Source organism: Malaya genurostris, chromosome 3 (assembly GCF_030247185.1).
Source record: "Malaya genurostris strain Urasoe2022 chromosome 3, Malgen_1.1, whole genome shotgun sequence".
Lineage (NCBI taxonomy): Eukaryota > Metazoa > Arthropoda > Insecta > Diptera > Culicidae > Malaya > Malaya genurostris.
The window spans coordinates 79887747-79915419 of record NC_080572.1 but is presented as its reverse complement, the minus strand read 5'-3'; the positions used below and the strand labels follow the sequence as shown (position 1 = coordinate 79915419).

The following is a 27673-nucleotide window of genomic DNA, read 5'->3' as shown; positions in this document are numbered from 1 at the left end:
TAGATTTTTATCTATTATCAAATAACACAACAATAACAATCACAAAATCAACTAGTACAAATGTTTGATTCAATGAAAATATTTTAGAATCAATAATCTCTGGCATTTATTCAAGGACGAAAAATTTAAATCAACATCCATGAATTTGAATTTCCATTTCAATTAAATTTTGAAATTTGAATCCATATCTTAATATATTTGAATCTAATATGCATTACCACATTATATTTGATTCAAAAAGAGTTTTATTTGATTCCAATTTTAATTCAAAAATAGTTTAATTTAACTCAAACAAGTGCTTGGCGCGAAATCAATCTTCAGTTCAGCAACGCCATCGCACGGCATCCCATTCAACATATCATGTCAATTGTATGGGTGCACAGGGCTGCTATTTTGGCGTGCACGAATTCGACAATTCTTTTCTCTACTTCTATGTACGAGATTCGATGCGGACTCGCCTGAGAGCCCCATGTTAGCCAAAACAGATGTTGCCAATGATGTGTGAAATGTGAGAGCTAGATATCTTGTTAATATGATGTCTTTGCTTAAAGAATGCGAATATATTAAAATCTAATGTGTTCTATTTCTCTGCGTGCACTCAAAATGATGAACCGATTCAAAACAGTTCTGTCAGTATTGTATGGCAAAAATCCGACAGAAACAGAATCGTTAATAGCTGCTAGGCGAAATTCTGTGCCGGAAACGGTTGTTGCATTGTTGCCAGACTCTTGCAGGGGTTCTGCCAGAATTCTGACAAACTCTTCTGGCAGACACTGCCAGGCGTCTGAGAAAAATCTGCCAGGCACACCAGCATACTTATACACTGAACCAAAAACTTGTGAAACTTCCAAGTTCAGAGATTTGTGGATGCTTGTTTAATGAATAAAAGTCTCGGAAGTAATTTTTGCAGTCACTGAGTTTATTTTAGAAAATCTCGAATAAAATTTTTACGAGGGATTAAATGAAATTAGGTAGGGTAACTTGATGTAAGCGTGTAAATTTTTCTCATCATTGAGGGATCTCATTTTAACCGTGTATGATGCCACCGATAATGACAGACAGAGACGACAGACAAAACGAGTACCAACATGACAACACGAAACTTGCAACTTCATTCTTTTTCCGGTACAAGTGTCAAAAAACAAGACTCGACGATTGCAGTTTGCCCAACTTTTACCATATTTTAGGATCTAAATCGTATCAAAATGGCAAAAAAGAAAGGTGAAAACTACGAGAGTGACGGAGGTGATGATTCTAACTACGACGAAGAGCCAATTTTTGATGATCCGGCGGGTTTTGTCGATGATGTTGGGGATGAAGGTAAATGCCGTTTTTCTCCATACTACATTACGTGGTTCAGTTCACTGGATACTTTGAAATATAGTAAAAGTTGCAAATGTAGTAGAATAATTAGGAAAATCGCCTTTCAGAACTGCTGGGTGATTATCTGAAACGTAAACCGTGTGAGTCCGACGGTGTAGAGAATGTTATCGTTGTGGACAACATTCCGGTTGTAGGTCCTGCGCGCTTTCCGAAGCTACAAGGAGTGTTGGAGAAAATTTTCAAGAGTGCTGGTGGAGTTATTGTTAACATTCACTACCCTAAAGATGATGAGGACAACACCAAAGGCTATGCATTCATCGAATTTAAAAGTCCTGAAATGGCCGAAGAGGCGGTGAAGGCATTTAACAACTACCGTCTGGATAAATCGCATACCTTACTGGTGAATCTGTTTTCCGACTTTCAAAAATATTCAGACATCCCGAAAGAATGGAGTCCACCGGAACCGCAGCCATACAAGGTGCAAAATGATCTGTATAATTTCTTAACCGAACCTGATGCTCAAGATCAATTTTGTGTGGTGGCGGAAGCAACACCTGGTGCTGTGCAAGTTCAGTTTTGGCAAAACGCTCAACCGGAACCTGTGGAATTATTAACTCGTGAGGTAGGCTTTTTCATTTTTTAATTCTCTTGCACATTAAATTCGATTGAATCGTTTCAGCGTTTTACCGAAACCTATGTCAAATGGTCCCCTCTAGGAACCTACATTGTGACATATCACAAGCAAGGTGTAGTGATTTGGGGTGGGTCAAATTTCACAAAGATTAACAAGTTTGCCCATTCTAATACGCAATATGTGGATTTTTCGCCTTGTGAGCAGTATTTAGTAACGTATGGTCCTAACGGTCAGAAAATCGTTATCTGGGACATCCGAACTGGCACGGAAAAACGTTCTTTTGTTTCGGATGGTTCGTCTAACATGTCAATGTTCCGGTGGTCCCACGACGACAAGTATGTTGCGAGGATGGGAGATAATGCTATACACGTGTATGAGACAACGACGTTCTACCTTTTGGATATGAAATCTATCAAAGTGCAAGGCATTCGAAATTTTAGTTGGTCTCCAACGGATAATATCATTGCTTACTGGATGTCCGAAGATATTGAAGCGCCTTCCCGTGTCACCTTGCTAGAAATACCGAAAAAAATTGAAATTCGTAATAAAAATCTGTTCAATGTTGCTGATTGTAAGATACACTGGCAAAAGTCGGGAGATTATTTGTGTGTGAAAGTTGATCGCTATTCGAAATCGAAAAAGGATAAGAAAGACGCCGATGTTAAGTTCCTTGGAATGTTTTATAATTTTGAAATATTCCATATGCGAGAGAAGGATATTCCTGTGGATTCAGTAGAGGTCAAGGAAACGATTCTAGCGTTTGCATGGGAGCCGGTTGGTTCGAAATTTTCGATTATTCACGGAGAACCATCGTCCGCGAACGTAAGTTTTTACGAAGCTAAGAAAGGTCAAGAGCCGACCATGCTGAAGAAGATGGAAAAGAAGGCCTGCAGTCACTTGTTCTGGTCTCCTCGAGGGCAGTTTATTGTGCTAGCAAATTTGCAAGTTGGTTCTTTTGAATTCGTGGACACGAATGATTTCACCATCATGAAGAGTGGAGATCACTATCGCGCTTCCGAAGTGGAATGGGATCCAACAGGCCGGTATGTCGTAACTGGAACATCTGGCAAGGTAAGTCATGAATACTTATTTTTAACATATTCTCTAATCGGAGAGCCCATTAGAGAGTATTGTCACTATTTACAATTTTCTCTTAGTTTGCCTCCGAGATTAATTCTCACGTGCAAAGTTCTTAAGTTGTACAAAGAATCACTTTTTTACAACGTTACTATGCAGTGAAACAATCTCATCAATCAGTGGAATTCTAGCAATGTTAGCTGTGCGCTCTTCAAGTCGTTGAACAAGTAATTGTTTTCGTTGCAGGTCAAGGAAGATCACGGATACTATCTCTGGTCATTTCAAGGTCGAATTCTAAAGCGCGTCAACGTCAAGAACTTCATCCTTTTCTTATGGCGTCCACGTCCACCGACTCTGCTGCCAGACGAGAAACAAAAAGAGATTCGAAAGAATCTCAAGAAATACTACGCACAGTTTGAGAGTAAAGATCGAGTTCGAATGACGCGAGCCTCTAAAGAACTTCTGGAGAAGCGTGCTAAACTGCGCGATGAGTTTGTAGAGTACCGTAGCAAGCGTGTGAGTGAGTGGGAGGGACAGAAATATCGTCGAATGCAGCTTAGAAATAGTAAGTTCTTCTTTTTCCATTTGATTTCGTAATGTTCGATTCATTGGCGATTGTTCTGGAATCATTTCTGATCGTAACGTTTTTTTTTTCAGACGTGGATACTGATACCTTGGAAGCAGATCCAGATAACGTAGAAGAAGAAATTGTTGAAATTCTAGTACGCGAAGATAACACCGTGATCGAGTAGTCCGTATAAGGCAATTGTGTTTTTAGGCTATTGAAAAGTTATCTATCAATGCAATAGCCTTCAACAAGTGTAGTTTGATTGTTAAAACTCCGTGGAATACAGTTAATCAAGCTACACAACAGACAAACAAATTGTAGACTATTTTTTACTTTGCAAATTAAACAAATGCTTCTCAATTTGACTTATAATAAATATTCTGTAGTGTATGACAAAATTCAAACTTGCAAATGAGTTATTTTTCCGTACGTAGAAGCTGTTAGCTGTTCGTAGGGGGTAACCAATTTTTATTTTTATTTAAATCGCTGAACACAGAAGATTCAACTGATCTTTAATTGTTCTGGTCACCGCAACTTTGTTCAATTATGGTTGTTTGTTGATTCTCACCTACATATGTAGTAGGGATGGTCGGGTAAGCATTTTTGTAAACCTGAACCCGAGATTAATTTTTCTTCTACCCGTACCTGACCCAAGCCCGAAAAAAGTCCCGAAACCCGACCAAATTTTAAACCCGAACCCGATCCATACCCGTTGAAATTACGATCATCTCTAGTATGTAGGCCTTGTGAAACATAGGACAAAAGAACACCTAAACCCGTGGGTATCGCAAACCTTTCTATAAGGTTCCAACCAACCTTAGCGCTTCTGTGAAGTGAATTGACAACAATTAAATACGTCCGCTACGGTTAACAACGACATCATCAATCCAACGATGCTTCCAACGATAACTGTGACGACGAATCAATGGACGAAGGCACGATTAGTGAATCGAGAGTGAGCTCTAGTTTTTCTTTTACCTCCCGGTGTTAAAATCGGAGCTTAATAAACACAGGAAAAAAACGTTTAAAATAATTAAATTCAGGTTTCACAAAACGATTTTTTATTGATATAGTGACAAAAGAAAATCTGGTTTGATATAGCAAACATGATTTTCTTTTGAAAAACGTGATAATTATTTTTCATAGTGAATTAGTTCGTTTCAAGTGATATTTTGAGATAAATAATAAATATTTTACTTGTGCGTTCCTGTCAATTTCTTGACAAACAATTTCACAATGAATTCAATTTAAAAAATCACTTCTAAATGAACAAAATCTGGTTAAAGTTAATAATAGCAGCGTTTTAAATTTACAAAAATTTTCAATTGAAATAAATTAACTTAAATTTAGTTATTTCAATTAAGGCTTTGGTTTGTTAAAATGATACATTTTTGTTTATTTTTAAGAATAAAATGATTTCTTTCAAATTAAGTTACTACGTAATTTTTGATACTACTTATAGTTGAAAGTTTGCAATATCAATCAAACACCGCTTTTGATTTATATTGCAAACTTTCAAGACATTTAGTCATTTTGTCTCGAGACGATCGAATTCTTCACATATCACATTGAAGCCCAGGTATTATGATTAGTATACAATGATTCAGTCCGGTCATGATCACTGCATCAATTTTTTTTTTGTGACGGTATGTGTTATACAATTTTCAAAAATATCAATCAATTATACATACGCTTGAAAACATCCTAGAAAATGAAAGATGCAGATATAATTTCACTCATGAAATGCGTACAAATTATTTAAAAATAGTAAAGAGACTAATTTTTGGGAAAGTATTAAATTTTTTATAAAGTACATATTTTTTTAAGAGTGAACTTGACTTCCTACAACTTCTTTTTGAACACAATTTTTGCACAATTAATTGTTTTCCAGTTATCACAATTTTAAGAAAGAACATGCAAAAATACATACTCCCTTTTCGAAAATCAGTCTAGAGTTGTATCCTTCCAAAATAAATGTTTTGTCATACTGAAAACGTGTGCGAAGTTTCATCCGAATCGGAGGATGTGAAAACTGATGACTTTACTAATCATTTCTGGAATTGCTTAAAAGGATTATAATAGAAAACTCGACTTTGTTATTTAAAAAAAATCGTGGAGAATTCCGAATTACTTTGCAAATTGAGACTGTTTAAACAAATATTGATGTGAACTTTCATTTTGGACTTCATAAAATTTTAATAAAAATATAGATAACAAACCGATGTTGTTTTCCAGAGGTGCTGATTCCGATCGATCATGTCGCCTTAAGGACTATTCACACATTTCAGTTCCGTGACGGTTCAGTGAAAGTGCCTTCAGTGCGCCGTCAGTGTTCTTTTTTATCGGAGCCCTTCCGTTCCGTTTCCGTACTGTTTCCGTTCCGGCACAGCCAATGTAATAACATACCGACTTCAGTGAAAATAAAAAATATCGGTGACGACGAATTTGAGTTTGCCGTACGACACTACACTGACGGCGAGCTGCACTGAAACGGCACGGTGCCGGATAGGTGTAAATGCGCGTATAGAAAACGAATGAAATAATATCAGTATCCGTGCACGGTGTCGTGCCGGCACTGAACCGGACCGGATATGTGTGAATAGTCCTTTAACGTGCTTGAGTTTTATGTGTGCGGGTTTTACTATCATACACTCAAATAAAAATTCACGTTTGATTCACTTGAAAAATCACGTAAACTGGTTTCAAATGTCAAATTGAATATTTTAAGTGACGAAAATGAATGTTATACGAACAGCCTCTAAAATGAATAGAGTCTCATCAAATAAGGTTTACGTGAATTGACCAAACGTCAAACAATCTACGTGAATTTCCAGTGTGAAAAACTCGATTTTAAAAATGGCGAACAGTGGCCCTCAAAGTGTGAGTAGTGTAAATATTTGCGAGAAATTTTATTTAATTGCAATTTTTTACTACATCGATCGGTTCATTCCAGTATGAAAGTTTCCATGTGTTCGACTGGACCGAGTGCCTGCGTGGGTCCGGAAGTGTGCCCGCTCCTGCCGAATGCTTCAAACAGACCGTTGGTCCACCGAACAACGAGTTCAAAATCGGTATGAAACTAGAGACACTGGACCCATGTACTGGGACCTAAACCTGCATCAGTAGTGGTGTGGGAGTTCTCGGATCTCGACTTCGGCTTCGGTTGGATGGAAGTGACAGCATAACGATTTCTGGAGGCTTGTCGATTAGAGATCTCACGACGTTATTAGTTGCTTTTTTTTCATTTTGCTTTTTATTTTTATTTAAAATTCTATGCTTATTTTCTAGAATAAATGTTTGATTTTCCATGGCATTTTTCATTTTGTAGATTTATATAAAATCTGAAATCTCCCTTTTGACTTCAACCAATATATAAAATAGTGATTCTTTGGTATCTAAATTTGATATGAACTGATAGATAAATGTGATATGAGCAGTACATTACATTTTACCTTTGAAACGCGTAACTTTTACTGGATTATGCATTAAACAGCTTTCAAATGCCAGTCTATTAAAACCTACGTGAAAAGTAGGGTGGAAAATATTCACATAACTTTTCACGTAACTATAACATGATTATTATTTTGAGTGTATACCAACTAGGTATCGGTTGCTGTGCAAATTAATTTTTCTGTATGAATTTGCTAAGTACCTACACAGCTGAATCGAGATTTATAGATGCTTGTATTTTGATTTCGAGAGATGAATTCGTGTGAATGCCCCACTCGACTTCTCTTTTCTGAGTGATCGAACATCCCGACTGACATTGAGTCGAGATTTATTATAAATTCAACAAAGAATTCCGAATGTACACTAAAAATAATTTGCACTATAGCATCATGTGCAAAGCATTTGAGCCATCACTACTTGTAGAACACATGAAATTTATGAAAACATACACTTAACTCATAAAATGAGTGTGAAACCTGCTAATATTGAATGGAAATTATGCTACATTTATCTGAAACGATATATCGTTATCTCTAGATTCTCAATAAATTTCATATGAATGTCTCATTGTTTTCCACATAGATTTCAATTGAAACACAGTAATTGACCGAATCAAGTGTTTTGCGCATACATTTGTGCTGTACTCATTTCCACTAGAAAATGAAGTATCACATGTAGTTCGATTAGCGGCCTTTACACGATCATTAAGTGTTATTACTAAAAAGTAATGACACTTTTAATGATCGTGTAAGGTCTGCGAGTTCAGTAATGACACGAGTAATGATGGAATTCCGGATTTTCCAACATTACCAACATTATTTCTTCTTCTTATTTTTTTGTGGAAGTGCTGAATATCTTTAGAACTATACGCGAAAAAATGACAAAGTGTAGATTTAAATTGTTAATATTTCATTAACCTTAACGTTTCAATGGCAAATCAAATTTATTTTCAGATGAACGAAAATGAAAATGTTGCTATTGCTATTGCTGGAGTAGTTACAAATACTCATCATTAATAATGAACGTGTAATGCTAAAAAGTAATGATGTACAGTAATTAGCGGCCCTTACACGAGCATTAAAAATGTCATTTTAAATGATGACTAACTAATGATGTAATTCAAATTTGTTTGAAATTTCGTCATTAGTGCACCATTACACGTTCATTAAAATGATATTATTTTTTATTAATGACATTTTTAATGACTCGTGTAAGGGCCGCTATTCAGTAATGACGAGCGTTTGAGCAGAAGTGTCATTACTTAGTAATGACACTTTTAATGATCGTGTAAGGGCCGCTATTCAATAACAAAACACATCACATTCAAAGGAAAAACACATCAAAGCTAAGTGAAAAATAATCTGATCTTGCATCTTAGCGTATTTGCACATGAAATCCTAAAACGAATAGCTTTGGTTATGGACTGAAATGAAAAAGCACATTAAATTGAAGTACAATTTACATATGAACCGATCGTACAAATTTTTATCAGTGTAATTTTTTCACCCATTCGACTTTTATTTGAAATTTCCTTTCGAACTGTATATGCGACAGTTTGATACAATTTTAAAAATTTCTGGCAACTCTAGACAAGAATTGTCAAAAAGGAAATCAAAACATCTTCTGTAGTACTTGTCAGAGCAGAAAAAAATTACAATTCGGATTGATCATTATTCAATGTATACATAAATTATTGAAATACTTTATCTAAACGTTGCTAAATTACTTGATTTACCTGTTTTGAGATAGTATAGATCACAAATAAGTTTGTGTTTACGCTTCGAAACATTAAGTCACAAAAATTGACGAACACTGCAGATTTTCAAGTGCCTGGAATAATAACATTGCAAAACAAATTGTGCAAGTTCTACACTTAAATTTTATTTGCGTGCCATCAAAAACAGAAAATAGGAATCAATTAAAGTCTGTTTTGTTATCATTGTATTTGTTGGGATTGATTAGCTAAACAAAATACCATTCGGGTAAGTTAGAAAATTCATACAGAATCTCCTAGAAACATTTTTCGCTCTTGAGTATTCATTCTATTTGGTTCTGTTTAGCGCTGAATCATTCGAAAGAAAAAAGTAATACCGAAACGGAAGCTGCAATGAGAGGAGAAGATACTATATAATCCTTGCAAGTTCATTTGTGTGTGACACGACAGTAAAATCTATTTTGAGTTGACTGACCGTACATTGTCTGGCGTCTATATTTACCCCTCTTATTAATAAACTTGTTCTACAGTTTTGTTTTTCAAGCTAAAATATCTATTTTGATAATCTAGATTTCATCTGATGTTAGGTTCTATTTGTTATCCTAAAAAAAATCTGTCTACCAACAAGACAAAAGGTCCCTCAAGAAAATTGGAGAATCCAATTTGTTAAATGTTACTATTTTAAGGATTTCTTTTTGTTAAAATCATGAGCACGCGTCAACTATGGTAGTTCTAAAAACACTGAGCCAGTCAGTAATATATTGTATATTCATTAGGGTGGGACAAGGTTGTATGGGAAAAATTATTTTCTCGCTCCACCAAACTTTTCGTGTTCCTTTTGGGTCCCATAGAAACTATGCAAAATTTTAGCTCGATAGGAGAAACTATATTTTCGCGCTCGCGGTTCAAAGTTTGTATGGGATTTAGTATGGGAAAACTAACTTTTAACAAAAAAAATCATCTGGAGGTCACCCTATATACTCAAAAAATCAGCGGGCATGTAATTTTTGTAGGAAATTTAATGAGGAAGAAAACCTTTGAAGACTGTAACATAATCCGACATCTGTAAAAAATGTTATTAAAGAAAAACCGACACAAGGTCCGAACGATGGCTCATTCCTTAATGTATCTAGCACCTAGAAACATTTTTCGCTCTTGAGTATTCATTCTATTTGGTTCTGTTTAGCGCTGAATCATTCGAAAGAAAAAAGTAATACCGAAACGGAAGCTGCAATGAGAGGAGAAGATACTATATAATCCTTGCAAGTTCATTTGTGTGTGACACGACAGTAAAATCTATTTTGAGTTGACTGACCGTACATTGTCTGGCGTCTATATTTACCCCTCTTATTAATAAACTTGTTCTACAGTTTTGTTTTTCAAGCTAAAATATCTATTTTGATAATCTAGATTTCATCTGATGTTAGGTTCTATTTGTTATCCTAAAAAAAATCTGTCTACCAACAAGACAAAAGGTCCCTCAAGAAAATTGGAGAATCCAATTTGTTAAATGTTACTATTTTAAGGATTTCTTTTTGTTAAAATCATGAGCACGCGTCAACTATGGTAGTTCTAAAAACACTGAGCCAGTCAGTAATATATTGTATATTCATTAGGGTGGGACAAGGTTGTATGGGAAAAATTATTTTCTCGCTCCACCAAACTTTTCGTGTTCCTTTTGGGTCCCATAGAAACTATGCAAAATTTTAGCTCGATAGGAGAAACTATATTTTCGCGCTCGCGGTTCAAAGTTTGTATGGGATTTAGTATGGGAAAACTAACTTTTAACAAAAAAAATCATCTGGAGGTCACCCTATATACTCAAAAAATCAGCGGGCATGTAATTTTTATAGGAAATTTAATGAGGAAGAAAACCTTTGAAGACTGTAACATAATCCGACATCTGTAAAAAATGTTATTAAAGAAAAACCGACACAAGGTCCGAACGATGGCTCATTCCTTAATGTATCTAGCACCACTGCTGCACAATATTGTAAATAAACTCAAATACTATAACTTTGTCGAAGACATAAACCATCTGTCTCATATGATTTAGAAGATATGGACGATAGAAAAATAAGAAAAAGAAAAACTTGGAATCAATGTTTTTTTTCATAGTATTAAATGAAATCATCCATATCTTCTAAACCATATGAGACAGAAGGTTTATGTCTTCGACAAAGTTATAGTATTTGAGTTTATTTACAATATTGTGGAAGACTTCAAAATTGTATTTCTTCAAATAAAAAAGTTAGTTTTTTGTGTGTCTTAACAGTGAGTTTTGTAACATGGTTTTTAAGTTTAAAAAAATCTTCAAACTACACCGAGAAACTATTGCGCAGGCATCAAACAACTCAGATCAACCGTTGTAGCATAATAAAAGAAAGCAAACTCATATTACCACCACTAGCAGCAGTGGTGCTAGATACATTAAGGAATGAGCCATCGTTCGGACCTTGTGTCGGTTTTTCTTTAATAACATTTTTTACAGATGTCGGATTATGTTACAGTCTTCAAAGGTTTTCTTCCTCATTAAATTTCCTACAAAAATTACATGCCCGCTGATTTTTTGAGTATATAGGGTGACCTCCAGATGATTTTTTTGTTGAAAGTTAGTTTTCCCATACTAAATCCCATACAAACTTTGAACCGCGGGCGCGAAAATATAGTTTCTCCTATCGAGCTAAAATTTTGCATGGTGCTTATGGGACCCAAAAGGAACACGAAAAGTTTAATGGAGCTGGAATCAATATTTTGTCCCACCCTAATATTCATCTTCAACTACAGTTATGTCGCATTAATTAGGGTATCAACTCATAAAACAGTCCATGTTGTGTATATAACATAATTGTTCAGTGAAGATGGATTACGCAGTGATGGCGTAGCACTTCTTACTATTATTGTTATTATGTTTACCTACCCCGGTTTAATCTATAAAGTCGACGTTTCACTATCACGCCAATTGATCTAACGGTATTGCACAGAACACAAATTTTATGCAGCCTACGAAAATACTAATTATCTTCTACCATTAGGTGCTCAATAGTGAACGTCATATGTAAACGTAAATACAATCATTACCAACGTAAAGTAAATAATCCTATTCTGATACAGTAAACCAGCGCTATGGCGACGAATGGGATAAATAACAAATACCAATAGTGGTAATGAACAGGAGTTTATTTTCCTACATTCGTGACCGTGTATCCAAACATTTCGATTCCAGGTGTTATTTTTGGTGTCGTTACAAATTTATAATTAATTTTTTCAGGAGCCGTTAAACCACTCACATCGCGGTTCTATTGTATATTAACTGTTCTATTGTACATCTCCAACAAACACATCTCTATCACAGTGTTTTGATACCGCTCTATTTTCCAAGGACACATTTGAAACAGAACAGAAACTTCGATAAATTGTATTAAGAAATACTTAATTAAATTTGATTTGAATCACGACCAAAATGTCAAATAACACGGCTTTTTGGCAAAGTTCACGTAGAACTCAATAATGGTGTACTTTTATTTGCCTCTTGTTAGAAAGCGTCGATAAGCATAAAAGCGTCGATAAGCACAGAAAGTGTAGCAAATATATCATGGTTACACCAAATACAAATTATAATTTTATTATTTGTATTTGCCGCGGAGTGTAATTGGGAATGGTTTGACATTATGCATATTTGAACACAATTGTTTACAAATTGAAAAGGTTACGTTAGATTAAATCCAAATAAACTTATTTTCAATCAAGTTTGAAATAATTTTTTTTTGACAGAATCCTCTAGTGATATTTATGAATATACAAGTAATATGAGAAAGGCATCATAACACTACTAGATGAATTAAAACAGGGTTTGTTTCTTGCCCTGGCTGTCTCAACTAAAACATTCTTTTGACTAGTATAGCTGTTGATTTTCTCATACGTAACTAAATAAATAAAATGGTTATTTCCGAATGCTATCCATTAATTGAGAATTGATTAAAAACAACTGAAGCACTTTTTACTTCTAAATTCAGGCATAGTTCAAAGTCAACAATTACATTAGTTGTTACAGTAAAAGTATCACTGTTGGGCGTATGTCGGTCGTTGTTCAGTTGTAGCAATGACAACCCATTGTGGCGTTTAATTTTCCGTTTTCGGTAAGTATCATTGCTCAACTTGATTGTATCTCATTGCTAAGTTGCCAGTATAATAAATCAATGATAATGATAATTTAAAATAGCCATCCATCGATTAGTTGTAAAAAAAATTAACTGATCAAATTCAGCAAAGTAACTAATATTTTAGTAGTTCTATCGTGAGCTTTTCCGTGCAAGTTATTCCTTGCGTCTCAATGTCATGGGAATGTTTCAAAAACAAAGTATGTTGGGAGTCGTACGATATAAAGAAAAGAGACAACACGTGAATTATTTTCTGAAAAAATTAATTGAACGGGCTTCTTACATCGTATAATGACTAGGGGTTCGAAATGGGTCCCATGTGGCAATCCCAAACGCCGTAAATCACGGGGTAATCCCGGTCACGTTTTTTGTTTCATTTAGGTTTTTCACGATGAAGGTGGTTCGTTTTCACTGGAATGACAAGGAACACAATGGAATGATACAAGAATAACGCGGAACAGAATGGAATTCTTCTTCTATTTCTGGTGACGCCGATTCGATTGCCAGTTAACTTTCGTTTATAGTCCAATGGAATTTCTTTTCACTGGACTACAAGCGAAAATCTTGCTGTGTGGCTGCGTCGAGTCGTCAAAGTACGGATGAAAATCCTTTCTTTCTTGCGAAATACCGGACTAACACGAACACGTGCTCATCCGTTGAGAGTTTCACCGGAAGTGATGGAACAGAATGGCATGATACGAAATGAACATGTAAACAAACCACTGACAGTTGTCAAACGATGTTCATCCAGATCATTTTGTGCGGTTATGTCCTTTTTGTGCAAAACCTAATACAACATTAATGCTTTTCAATTTGTCAAGAAATCAAGAATCGTAGCTCGAAATTTGGAACAATTTTAATTGAGAAATGAACTCTCCAGAATATTGGGGTACTGTGAGATTTTGTTTTATTCCTTTCATATAAAATGTATGATGCAAAGATGATATTTTGTATCTAGAGTTTCAAATAGATAGGCAAGAACTGCAACTGTTCACAAGTAATTATTATTAATGTTGTTTAATTTCACCCCGGTTTTAACCATTAGTTCACAAGTAATTGATTTTGTAGCATTTTTGCTCCACTTTTCGACAACCTATGTGCCACCCAGCGTTTTTTATGCGTCTTAAAAGTTTTTTCTCAATTGTTTGGGAGGTTGAAAATTAAACGTATGCCCCGTGTTTCAAACTAAGTAGATGAAAATCAAGGTTATTTTAAATAAATTTTGATGGAACGAAGTTTACTCATTATATTTGTTTAAGACTTGACACATTCACATAACAAAATATTGAAATTGATGCTAGAAGTGGTTTTCATCATGCATTCAGGAAAGTGTGTGTTTTTTGGGTTACACATTCATTTGATGTTACCAATACTAACAATATCAGTTTTGAACGGATTCCAAGAAATGTCTGGTCAATTTCATTACATTCTTTATATTCTCTATTTGATATATTTTTGTGCTAGATTTTGGCAACTATTTGTGAAGTAAACATTTTTTACTCTTTCGCACTTACACGAGTATTACCAAACGATAACTGCGAAACTTTATACCAATCCACAGATACCATTTTAAACTATACACTTAGATTTTTTCCTGAATCTAGGTAACATTTTGCCGAGATTTGAACAGCCGAGTGTTCGGTAATCATATCGGCAAACTAAAATACAACCCGAACTTTCGGTATTTTCAATCTAACAGGAAATTTGCATTTACCGACATTGTTGGTTATGTTCGCATTACCGAGACTCTTGTTGATTTTGGTAGGAGAAATGATCGAAATTATCGGTATTTATGCATAGATATTGCTGCCGAGATATTCAGCTATTTATGAATGTAAAAAAATGTCAAATAAGCATTCGAACATCCAAATTTTATTTGTCACTTGAAGATTGACATTTACATAGTAGAATGAATGATGCTCTGATTCCATCTCAATTTTTATTACTCGGAAATTCTCAAATTCCATTTATAACAAAAGATTCAATGAAAAATTTATTATTTAAAAAAAATTCATCAACCCGGAGTCCATTCAAACACTCTAAGCATTGTATTGGTTCGTTTTCATCATTTTATGCAAACGAGATTGGTTTGTTTTCATCAGGAAACGCCTGCATTAAACACTATTCAGATGATCAATCAACTTCGGTCTACACCAAGATTAATTTAATAATTTTTACCTTTCTCATATAGAAAGATTATGCAATCACTTGAAAAACCGACTAGTGAAAATTGGCCAAGTGTCATATACCATTCGACTCAGTTCATCGAGCTGAGCAATGTCTGTGTGTGTGTATGTGTCAAATAATTTCATTAGATTTTCTCGGAGATGGCTGAACCGATTTTGACAAACTAAGATTCAAATGAAAGGGCTCGTGGTCTCATACGGAATTCCTGAATTTCATTCGGATCCGACTTCCGGTTCCGGAATTATAGGGTAAAGTGTGTTCAATATTGTACACCGTCGCTTAAACCGGCGAAACAAAAAACGTCTCAAAACTACACCAATCGATAGTCATTATTAGTAGGCAACTAAACAAACCCATTTCGGCTATCCTGGTTCTCGGTATCCGGTTCCGGAAGTACCGGAAATAGTGGTCATATTTACCAAAATGGATCTCACTCACTTTTATCAGCGATGGTTTGACCGATTTCCACAAACTTAGATTCAAATGAAAGATCTTTCGGTACCATACGGAATTCCTGAATTTCATCCGGATCCGACTTCCGGTTCCGGAGTTATAGGGTAAAGTGTGTTCAATATTGTACATCGTCACTTAAAATATTTTCGGATGCAACAAACATTTAAATCGTAATTTAGAGTGCGTAGAGTTTGTGTGTCATGTTAGTTGGTGGCCATACGAACCGACTTTGATTATACCGGTTCTCGGGTTCCGGTGCCGGAAGTGCATATAATAGTGAACCCACTTCGTTTTTTTAAGGATGACTTACGCAATCAAAGCACTGTTTTATTCTGTATATTATGCACAAACAATCTCTTGGTTTCTTTCAAAAATCGAAGAAAAATTTTTTGAATGGAATACCAAAATATTATATGTACATGAGAAAGGCATCATTACACCACTAGGTGGATTAAAACAGGTTTTTTAGCCGAATATTACTCAAGTACCGGACGTCAAACTGTTCCGTGAACTTGACGTTGTGTTCCTTCATATGAATTATTTACAATTAATGTTGTTGTTCCGTAACCGTTCCATGCCGATGATAGTCATCTGATGCCACATGTGAATCACTCTTACGTATTGTTTTGTTTTCATCACGAAATATATTGGCCACCAATTTTTCACCAGGGTCACAAGAAGTCGTAACGATACGATGCATATCGCTATTGCTATTTTAGTTGGCAACTATGTTTGTAAGGCCACTTAAATGGAATGCATATTCCATAAACTACACTCAGTTTAAAACTAAAGCAAAATGGCTACGCAAATGACTTACCGAACTTCGGTTGTCTAAAATGTGTTTACTGAAATTACGGTAAATTGATAACTCCAATTTACTCATTTAGGGGTTAGCCAAATTTTGTGCTAGGGCACATAACCGTTTTTATTATTTTTACGTTTCGGCTTTGACTCATCAGTGCAGAGCAGTTCAAATTGAACTGCTTAGTGCTAAACTCGGCAGTTCAATTTGAACCGCTAAGCAGACGTAAAGTTTCTGCTATTTACAGAACACTTTTTGTTTTGCAATGGAGTGCAATGTCTTTTCTGACGTGCCAAACGAAAACGTGTTTTCGACTATTTCTGGCCGATGCATTTTACTGATTTCGGTAAAATGATCAATTGCAGTTTACCACGGTAATTAACAAGATCGTATTTTGGTATAACATATTGAATTGCCAAGAATTCGGTAATAATCAAAAAATATTTCGGAAATAATTCATATTGCCGAAATTTCAGTTAAATACAAATTCATCGTGCTTTGTCGGTATCTTTTTTCGCCGAGATCAAAATTAAGTTTAAAGTGAGTACTACTTGACGAAGAATATTTTTGTCATTTCTCCCTTGGATATGGTGAAATTAACTTTCGAAACGTTGGCCAGCAACGTTAAATTAATATTTGATGAACAAACTGATCTAAAAGTCATATTTAAATTCAAATAGATTGAAAAGGTCTCACTTTAGGTGAATCGAGTATTGTTTCATTCAATATCAAAATGGAAATGTATTGGGTGATCCAAATATATTGATGGAAACCTATTAAACAGGCAACTATCGAATATTGAATGGGTTTTCCAATTTTTATCCTTATCGTTGGCAAACCTAACCTCTCATCGCTGAAATGCGAAGTGCGTCTTCACTCGCCATACAGTTCAGAAAGGGGAACCTTCGAAAAGAACTCTGTTCCGAAATCCGACACACGATCTTATTGGAAAACGGCTCACTGAATACGAAGGATTGAAAAAAATTGCATGGAGTTTTAGATTGACTAGGAACCCCCAAGTGCTTTTTTTATATTTTGGATCCGATAATAAACTGAAATCGTTCCGAAGCGGCCTAGGAAGACTCCATGAGTCGGAATCGTCATGATGATGGTTGTTTTCTGGCATTGTCATGGTATACTTTTGGTAGTCTACCCTAGGAAGGTAAAGTGGAAGTAAATTTGTTGAGTAAATAACTATTAAAAATTGTGGTAATTTGAAGGGGAAAAAGCTTGTTTTTACTCCCAAATTTATGCTAGGTGCACATAACCATTTTCTTAAGTTTACGTTTCGTCTTCGACTCATCAGTGCGTCAGCAGATTATGCTGACGCAAACCCCCGGATCAACATAATCCGCTGAGCAGACGTAAAGTTAATGCTATTTGCAAGACACTTTTTTATTACACAAAGGAGTGCAACGTCTAAACTGACGTCTCGAACGAAACAAGTTTCGGTTTACTGGCCGTACAGATTGTGGTAATTTGAAGGGGAAAAAGCTTGTTTTTACTCCCAAATTTATGCTAGGTGCACATAACCATTTTCTTAAGTTTACGTTTCGTCTTCGACTCATCAGTGCGTCAGCAGATTATGCTGACGCAAACCCCCGGATCAACATAATTAAACATATTAAAAATTTGCAAACTAGAAGGGTGAATAGTTTTAAGGTAATTTTTTCTCTTCAAATTGATGGTTTTAACACTCATCACTATGGTATTCAAAACGGGAAGTCGAATATAGACAAAATTTAATATGATCTCTTACTTTTTGACACTGAGAGATTTTTGCTTCAATCCCGCACAGTACCAGCCACTTTGAGCAACTATATATCAGAAGCAACTTGATAGTTTTTTTTCTAATAAAGAATAATAACAACTTAAAACTTGAATATTAGACAACCCATAAATGATGCTTTAGAATCTACAAAGTTATTGAAAGCTAAAACTAATTCCTTAGAATTAGTTTGTTTTGGGCCCCTCCACGAAAAGACCAAAATCAGCATTTTGACAAAAAAAATTAGTTAATTTTCTAATTTTAGTTAGTTATTTTTTGAGACAACTAAAAAAATCTTACTTTTGCTAATTTAGATTTTTTAATTCTCATTCCCTGAATAATAATAGAATATTTGTTGAAATGGCTATTTTTTAGTCTAATTCACCAATTAAACGTGCTGTCATTTCTTAGCTAAGGCACACTTCATTTCCATTCAACTAATTTTTAGTTGAATTTGAGAAATAGAACGTCGTTTCCAACCAACATAAAAGGTTGAATTGGCTTCAGCAATTTGCAGCTATATGGCGTACTGTCACCGAAAAAACGTTAACACCGTAATGACTACTAGCCACTAGATGGCACACTACTACCGAAAAAAATTTCAGTCGCGGTTGTCTTTCCTATATTGGCAGGTATAAATACGATGTTGTATTGGAGAAAAAGACATAAACGAAACATAAACTTCTTTTTGAAAATCTTTCTTCTTAATCGCTGTTTTCTTCATTCGACTTCGCGAAATCGACTCTCTCACTGAAAACTTTGAGCGCTCGGAAAACAAAAACCGAATACAAGTAGTACACCGGACGGCGTAGTCCGGAAGGTTGGAGGATACAAAAAACATCATTTGACATATACAATTAGAGTGCAACATTCGAAACTCACTTCACTGTTCCGCGTAAAAACATTATTACGCACAATCGCTTCAAATGCGCACAAATTCTGAATAAATACACTTTCCACTAAGAGCTTACGTCATTTTTACATACCGGTTTAGAAATTTATATATGGATATATCGTAACACATGCGAAAAACATCAAAACAATTTGCAAGCAGTTTCAACAAGGCTGTCCTTTTTGCTTTTTAATGGATTGTTTTGCTTCAACACTTCTTATCAGCTTTTGGATAATAAACTTGTTAATAAAACTAATTCCTTTTTTTTTCTTTGTACTGTCCTTCAGCAATGATGGTGATAGATAAATAGAAACAAATTTTCTGATTTTAATAACAAAATTAGTTGTCAATGAGAATTTCGTGTTGGATTGAAATATTGCTGGTTCGTGTCCAGGATATTCACCAACTAAACACATTCTCTGAAAATAAGAATTTTTTTCAGAAAACTAAATTCTCAATTTTAACTAATTCCATAGTTATTTTGGAAATTTTGTTGTTAAAATCAACTAATTCAAAAACAGTAATACGAATTAGGCGCAGAGCTGATTACGGTCGTTCCGTGTCCCGAAACGAAATCCTGGGTACGGGCCTGGTCATAACATCTGTATTCTAAATGCTAGTCCCTGTTTTTAATGATGACAATGAGTTCTCATTTTCAAAGCATATTACATCAAAAGCAAGTTCAAATTCAGTGTATTGAAACAAACTTCTCGCTAAAAAAGTAGTACGTCTTCGGTTTGAACTAAATCCATATCTCCGAATCTATTTGTTTTCACAAGATGTAGCCATGTTATTCGCTTTATTAATAATTTTACAGGTTTCGGTAGTCATGTTCTACATTACATTCTGTATTTCGTTCGAATCGGATTGTTTCGATTGAATACGAAATTTTGCATTCTGTAGCTCGATCGAGTTCGAGTTTTCCATACAAAAGCATCACTCGTTCGATCTACAGAATGCAAATTTTTACATCTCGCTGTGACCTAAATTGATGAAGTGTTGATGGTTGATTAATGTGTTCGAACTTGTTATAATTATGATTAAAGTAGCATGTTATTTTAGTTGAACGGAAATTATAATAATACTGTAACTATTTACCAAAACTGAAACACGTCCAAGTAAGAGTCCAACAAAACCAGCAAAAAATAAATATAACGAGTTCGAACACATTACACTCTCATTAACTTAATGCGGCGCCAATCTGTTTTGTGTTGTCTTCACTGGAAATGACTGAATAAATGCGCACATAGCTTTGCAAATGCTAAATCCGTGAATTTTCACTCGTGCCAGTGTTTGTAGTAGTCAAAAACTGATAACTCCTTTAGCTTCCGTACTACTCATCTACTAACGCTCAGATGCACAATCAAGCATCTATGCACGGGATAGAGATGATACGAGTTGATAGTAATACAAAGCAATCCGTCAGTTTTTTTTACCACCATGACATTTTGTCTAGTCTTGTTTAAACTTTGAGCACGAGCACACATCTCTTAGGATTACTTTTGTCGAGTTATTGTTGTTCGGGTTCCGTTATCGAAGCTTTGTTGTTTGGCATGAATAGTTTAATCAATAGCAAATTTAGTGTGGTAAATAGTTACTCGGTGCTTATTACACGGATGATGTTTACTTTGCAAGTGTGATTGAATAGCCTAGTGCGATGAATAGTCGTCCTTTTATGAAGAGCCATACTTTGTCCGAGCTGTCTCCGCTTGCACAAGCCTCCAGCAGTTCGGATATTCAGCGGAATCACTCCTATGGCAGTATCAAATCATATGTCGGAATTTTACGGAACTCACTGTTGAAGTCATCACCCTCGGCACAGGTATTTCTTATCAAATTGTATACAATTTACTGCGTATCCGCACACATGGTGCAGCAAAGGGAACAGAATGTAAAGTGAGAACTATGAATTACTGCATAGTTCTCCCAGTTAAATCATCTGGAATTTGATTCCGAATTCAGTATGGATTCCGAAGCAGATGCAACAACCGATCGGTCGTTGCATCTCATTCGGAATCCATTTGAAAATCATACTGCATCCCGAGTCAAATTTCCAACGATTTAACTGGGTCATGCCGTTATATGAAATTTCGGAAAATACTAGTAAAAAGTATTTTGTCCTATATATTGTATAGGTAATAAATCATAATATTTTTAAATACGTTATGCGTTCCGGCATGAAATGCGTTAGTGTTTGAGTTTGGATAGAGTGAGATAAAAATATACATAACAATATCCATTTAGAATCGTAGTGAAAGTTTATCATTTTTTTTCCGAAGTGAGAGCTTGTTTCTCTGTAGCTAATAGCAACATGACATGCATCAAACAGTTCTAAATATCTTTCACACGTGGAAATATAACAGCTGCAAACACACAACTCAGTGTTATCTATATTGATGTTGTAATTAGAGGAACCCAATGTTATCTATATGAGTATTTTGTTGTCTTTACTCACCTCAAAATACCAACTTCATACAGTGAAATTACCTTAACGGATATGACATAAAATATTAAGAACTAATCGACCGGCCTAAATCACTCGTAATCCCGAAACAGCCTATGGATAAGTATTTGTATTAATCGACTCAATTATCACCGGCGAAATGTTTCCTGTCTTATCATGAACAGTGTGTGAAGACAGCCCCGTTATTTGATTCCTATTCTCACAATCTGTTACATCGTTAGAAGAGGCGATAGTAGGCAAAACAATCACATACATTTCAAAGGGTCGCAAATCAGTTTAAATGTTCAACAAACTAACATGAACACAAAGAGGTGTTATATTTTTTTTTAAATGATTCAAATACAGATATTCTTTCGATTTTTCGATGTGGAACAAATCTTTGTTTTTTTTATATTATATCTATATTCCATGGAAAGTTCTTGAACTAAATTGGATCTGACTTTCGGTTCCAGAATTACAAAAGTGCTTTGTCATAAAGAGATCTAGCACATGTATTTGTAGAACTTGTTATTTGATGATCAAACTAAATCAACTTTTACTGATCCACGATTTCCTGTTCAAAATTAGCATTAGCATTAGAGACCGCCCGTGTGTTGCTACTCCGTTATTGATCTGAACCAATTGAGATTGCAAAATGATTTTTTGAAGTAACATGTTTGGGAATAACACATTGTTTCACACTGTGCAAACTGTATTGAACCATGCATGCTGATCAATACCGACGCCGGCCACGTCCGAATGCAGATCTACTTGGGAGGGAAAGGATTGTTAGTTCGATGCATGTTGCTACTAAGAACCGAGGAATCCTCTGCATTCCCACATGCATCACAGGAGAGGATACTTTGTTAGTAAATGTTTTAATAATGTTATCATGTGTTTATTGCTCTGGGTAGCCGGCTACCAAGAATGTTTTAAAGTATTATCGTTTTATGTGTTACTTTGTGCTGGCAATATAATGCACGAAACAGTCAATCTCCGAAATTGACAAAACTCCGGACAGCCGGCTGTCGAGTATGCAGTCACTCGTTTATGCATCTACCTTTCGCGTTTTTTTTAGTCATGCAAAAAAACAGACAAAAAAGTTGATTCATTGCATTGAAATATTCTAAACAGTTATTATAAAATCATTTTAAATCACCAAATAAAGGTCAACAGATTTCACACGCGTCTTGATTCTTTATTATTTCCGCTTTATTATTTTAATTATTTATTAAAATTATTAATTGGTTATATTAGTTGATCTGGGCAGCCGGCTACCGAGAAAAATATTAATTTACTGTATGAAATATTAATATCAAGTGTTTATACTATGTATTCAATATACCGATATATGTTATCTCTGTTATTAACTTTGTAATATAAACGGATTTGCGCAATGGTTGATTTTTATCATTCATTTTATAATCCTGAAAGACAATCAATAACATGGAAGAAGAAATCATTCCTAATAAAACTTTTCTCCGAAGCTATACGGAAATTGATAGGTTGAATAAAGAGATGATTTAGTAAAATAGAGTAATCAGAAGTAAAACATTGAAAATATCTGATAACTGAAAGGAAAAAGAAACTCCTGCAATTGTCGCCTTTTACGACATGGAAGCAGGAACCCAGTGGATCTATTCTTGGTTCATTTTTTTCCGCCGGATTCCACACGGCATCTAGGCTGGTACAGTCCGGAGAGAGCTAATAGGTACTATCAATCTCCTAGTGGACCCCAGCCCCTAATCCACGATTTCCTGTCCAAAATGAACAAAAACTCTAAAATTGACCTTAGTCTGATTTCTCAGAGATAGCTACACCGGTTTTGATATACATAGTTTAAAAAAAGTTTTTATAGATCCGAATGTGACCGTTAAATTTCATCCGGATTGATTACCGAACAATCCGACTATGGTTATAGCGGTTGCCAGTTTCCGTTTCCGAAAGTACCGGAAATAGTAATGGTTCCGGTATTATATAGTGAATGTTAAAAATTACACGCCCTCGCTTAGAGTAACGATGCAAAGAACGTACGCACTTTCCGAAACTGAACTGAAAACTATTCCAATTCGAGGAACTTATTAGTTGATGCGGTAAAAATAAATATATTATATAGCAATATGGATCACTCCTGCAATTCACGAGGAATATTACAGTATCACTGTGGTGGCAAAAAAGGATACTAATAGACTACAATTTTGTTATACGATTATAGGCGATATTTTATTTCATAAAAAAACAACAGTAGGGAAGAAGTTGTAGGGAATCGATTGGGCACTCTAAAAAAATATACACTAAAAAATTTTGATTTTTGATAATCCGAAAAAAATAAATAAGAAAAATCAGGGTTCTAATTTTTTTGATAATTTTTATTTTAAAGCTGTTATTAAAACCTACAGATTGATGGCTATCCCATCCGAGCCTTTTGAAAAATGAAGAAGTTAAAGCTGAAACTGTTTACGGGTGCATGCAAATGATCAAGTTCTTCTCGTTGTATTTCGGAAACCGTTAATCGTTCATCGAAATTTCAAGTTCTCGTTGAAAGATATGGCACTTGTACCGTGCCATATATTTGGAACATGTGTGGCAATTCTGACATTTTCTTCATTTTTTTCAATTTGTGGGTATGAGAGTATCATCAAATAAGGAGATTTTTAGATAAATTAATTTAACTGAAGAATGCACATGCCAAATGAAGTTTTACTTTTGATATTTTTCATCATGAAAAATGAAAAACAATTTAGATTGGCCCTGAATGCGCCACCTGAAACTGATCTTCACGAACTTAGATGGCTGTTGAATTGTATCCGGAACCGACTTACGGTTCTAGTATGATCATATTATGATAAATCAGTTTTTGCAATGACTGAGTGGAAATGTATATTGGAGAAGCCAAATGAATGAAAAACTTACAGAAAAAGATGATTTTTTCTAAAAAGATACGCCCTGATACAGGACTCGAACCTGCGTTCTTATGCATTCCGTGCATACGCACTACCATTTAGTCACCGTAAGCCTTGTGATAGACACAGCTCTAAAACACGGTTAGGCATGACAGAACGTACATCGAACATGGTCTACATCCTGGCCGTCTCCCGTCCGGTACCATACATCCAAACATCTTCTCTGTACATCAAAAACTAGTCTTCCCGCTCTATACCTATTTTCCGCTCAAGCACTGAGTAGAAGAGTGTATTTGATAATTGCTTGTCACCAAGACCAGCACCATATGCATTGAATGGGGGTAGGAAAGGGGGGGGGGTCTGTTGGGGTCGCTTCTGTCGCGCCAGTAAGAAGGAAAGTTACATCACCTCCTTGGACTGGCCCTCTTCCAATCTACCGAGACAAACCCTGTCGAACATGACTGGGCAGGGTAATTTTGTAAAAAAGTCTGTTCACTATTTGAAGCAGCTATCTCGGGCTATGATGAAAACGTCGTCAAAAGCTTGCCTCTTTCTTAATGAATTTATTAAACTATGATATGCACGGTGATTTAGTGAAACAATAATTCGAAATGATTGTATAAATTTGCATCAATATATCGAATATCTGACGAATGACGAAACTGGTTTGCTTATGGGTGCTGTTACCCTATTTTTCGAGAAACTAAACCGACCACGCCCGATAGTATATACACACTTATCAGAAAACCGTACACACAATTCTCCTCTACGAAGAACCGTGATACTGCTTAGATTGTCATATGTCCGTCAACGGTGATAGAATTGCATGCGATAAATACCTTCAGTTGGTTTAATTCATTTACAGACATATACAATAATCATAAAACGAATTTAAATCATATTTGTCCCTTTGGTTGATATCATTTTACTGAATGTGATTTTACCGGAGACAATGGCGAGCAGTATCTCGGACGCGCGTTCAGCTGCAAAGTTGTCATCCTAATACGACAGTATCGTTACTGACCGTGCTCGCGATTAGATACACAGGTGGTTGGTGTTTCGAAGTTTACATTTATTAAATAGCAACGGACAACGAAGTGTGTAATAAATTATCTTGTTTAATCAAATTATCGCAAATAGCCATGAAATGGCTCATAATCAAACAATGTTAATTAATTGGAAATCAGCGCTCTCGAAGGTGTCGCTGGGCAGCAATTTGTTGTTCGTGCTAAAACAGTTCGAAATGTGCACTTCGTGGATTGAAACAGCTTAGTTACTTGGAAAAATTTGAATACCGTGAAGAACTGATTAATCGTTTTGTGGAAATAACACCTAATCTACTATGACTAAAGATATGCTTCAATATATTGTACCAATTGCTAAAGCTAAGTCCTAATATAACTCCAAATAACCAAGGGTCGAATATTCATATTATTCGGACTTCTTTTATTTAAGTGGCTATGATTTGAATTAATAGTTATTCTCGTTTCCAGCTATCTTGGTTAAACATTAGACAAATCTTGATGTTAAAGATCCTTAGACTTTTAATATAAGTTGAACCATTTTTCGTAGCCACTTCATCACCTCTCCTGCTCTTATTAGGTATCAAAAGATTGACAAGCCAGATTTGAGCCAGAAATTTATCCATTCGTCCACTTCACTACTACTGACGTTCATTGGTTGCGCCTAACCCAACCTCGGTTTTAATGATGTATGATTTTTAAGGCTTTCTTATGCCTGGCTGAGAAGACGCAAATTTCCACGTTATTTTTCCAAATAAACAAAGCTTCTAGACGATCGCAGTGCCGAAGTACGTTCAAGTGTTTCCTTGGGACTCATGAGAACATCCTGATTCCAATTATTTTATGATTGTTGGTTGTGTTGATAACGATATAGATAAAGTTTGAGCTGTGTTCTGTATGTGTTATGGTAACGCTAGTAATATCTCCTAGTTGTTCGTATAAGCGTCGATAGATGCAACTGAAATAGGACCATGTTTTGGTTTAGTTCAATCTGTTTTTGTTGACTTTTTTGACCATAAAAGCAAGTTTCTACACGGAACCACCCGCGATCCCATTTCAACCAGAATATTAGTTGATTTTCTGAATTCGATTGGTTAAAATTTGGTACAACTTATCGATTGTTGTTTTAACTAAACTATCATTTTTGTTTTTCGATTAGCAGAAACGATGGTTGAAACAACCAATTTCACTGTTTTAAAAAAATGCTGTCAATTAGTGGGGACACCGTTCAATTTCAACAAATATTTTAGGTGAAATAACTGGTGTTGTTATTGAAACAAAATTCTGTTAGTTGAAAAATAAATCGGTTTTATTTGTTTTAGACATTGTAAATAGTTGAATCAACTCGAACAATGTTATTGATTTGCGAAAATAATCAAAATATACTTACTAATACACGTCATGATCTATTTGAAATAAGTTCGGTATGTAGAGATTCATGAAATAAATATTGTTGTTAAAATATAAACAGTATTTTATATTGACATGTAATATCATTAGGGCTGGAAAACCCACCGATCACTGCTGATTTCAAGTGATCTTAACCAAGAAATAAATAATCATTACGAAATCAGAACTGATCTGATCTCTAAGTGATTTTGATTTTTGTATGATCATGATCATGTCAAGTCGAGATCAGTAAAGATCTAAATTCCAGAAAAATACTTCTGATTCGATCAGAAATGATTGATGTAGAAAAACGTTTTTAATCAGCAAAAGTGCCCGTAGGGGCGAGTAAATTAGCGAAATTATTAAATTTACCTAAAATGAGTATTGATAGATGATGCCTTCAAACGGTTGAACTAAAGCTATGCACTGATAATTTTAGTCAATTTATATGAGCTTGGCTGCATCAACCGCTGGGAATTGGAATTTTGCGACGGCAATTCAAACGCGCCATTCAATTGCGGCGCGTTCTGTGTGTTTAAAACCTTTCGCTCCTGTTACTTTTATAAATTAAATTCATGTCAAAAAGCGTTTTATTGCTAATGCATGAACATCATCATCGGTATCAAACAGCTGGAAGTAAAACAGTCTGCTGGAAGTAAATCAATGATCGAATTTGAAGCATAAAATTTTTGCGCATACCTGAAAGATTACGCGATGATCATTCATTAACATTTTCTAATTCGTCACCAAATCTTTTTCATCTTAAGCAAGGTTCACTTTATCACAACACTTGTTATCATAAATTTCTCAAATCGAATGAACACAATTTCACCAAACGCTTTAACCATCGATGTTGTTTTCATTGACATTTTGAAGCGACGCGAACAG

At 35.1% G+C, this 27673-nt stretch overlaps 2 protein-coding genes across 4 annotated transcripts in view; both read left to right on the top strand.

Moving 5' to 3' along the window:
• The first annotated feature begins 1105 nt into the window (after positions 1-1105).
• LOC131436522 (eukaryotic translation initiation factor 3 subunit B) lies at positions 1106-4006 on the top strand. The gene is made up of 5 exons (XM_058605271.1): positions 1106-1320; positions 1431-1945; positions 2003-3028; positions 3281-3599; positions 3692-4006. The coding sequence occupies exons 1-5, from the start codon at positions 1206-1208 to the stop codon at positions 3784-3786; spliced, it is 2070 nt and encodes a 689-aa protein (XP_058461254.1). The 5' UTR covers positions 1106-1205; the 3' UTR covers positions 3787-4006.
• A 4678-nt stretch (positions 4007-8684) lies between these two features.
• The window catches only part of LOC131438331 (kinase D-interacting substrate of 220 kDa), a 105306-nt gene continuing 86317 nt past the window's right edge, over positions 8685-27673 (top strand). For 2 of the 3 annotated variants that reach the window (XM_058608261.1, XM_058608252.1), the window contains exon 1: positions 8685-9034. Coding sequence is in view for 1 of the 3 variants with exons in the window: in XM_058608257.1 (XP_058464240.1) it covers positions 20686-20850 (165 nt within the window). In the remaining 2 variants the exon portion in view is untranslated. Of the gene's footprint in view, positions 9035-20495; positions 20851-27673 lie in introns of those variants that run through there. The other variant, XM_058608257.1, reaches the window with a different exon arrangement.

Excerpts from the sequence above, each read along its gene's own strand:
- LOC131436522 (XM_058605271.1), top strand. The coding sequence starts at position 1,206 with ATGGCAAAAAAGAAAGGTGAAAACTACGAGAGTGACGGAGGTGATGAT. Across the intron at positions 1,946-2,002 it reads TGGAATTATTAACTCGTGAG|CGTTTTACCGAAACCTATGT; the intron begins GTAGGCTTTTTC and ends GAATCGTTTCAG. Across the intron at positions 3,600-3,691 it reads TCGAATGCAGCTTAGAAATA|ACGTGGATACTGATACCTTG; the intron begins GTAAGTTCTTCT and ends TTTTTTTTTCAG.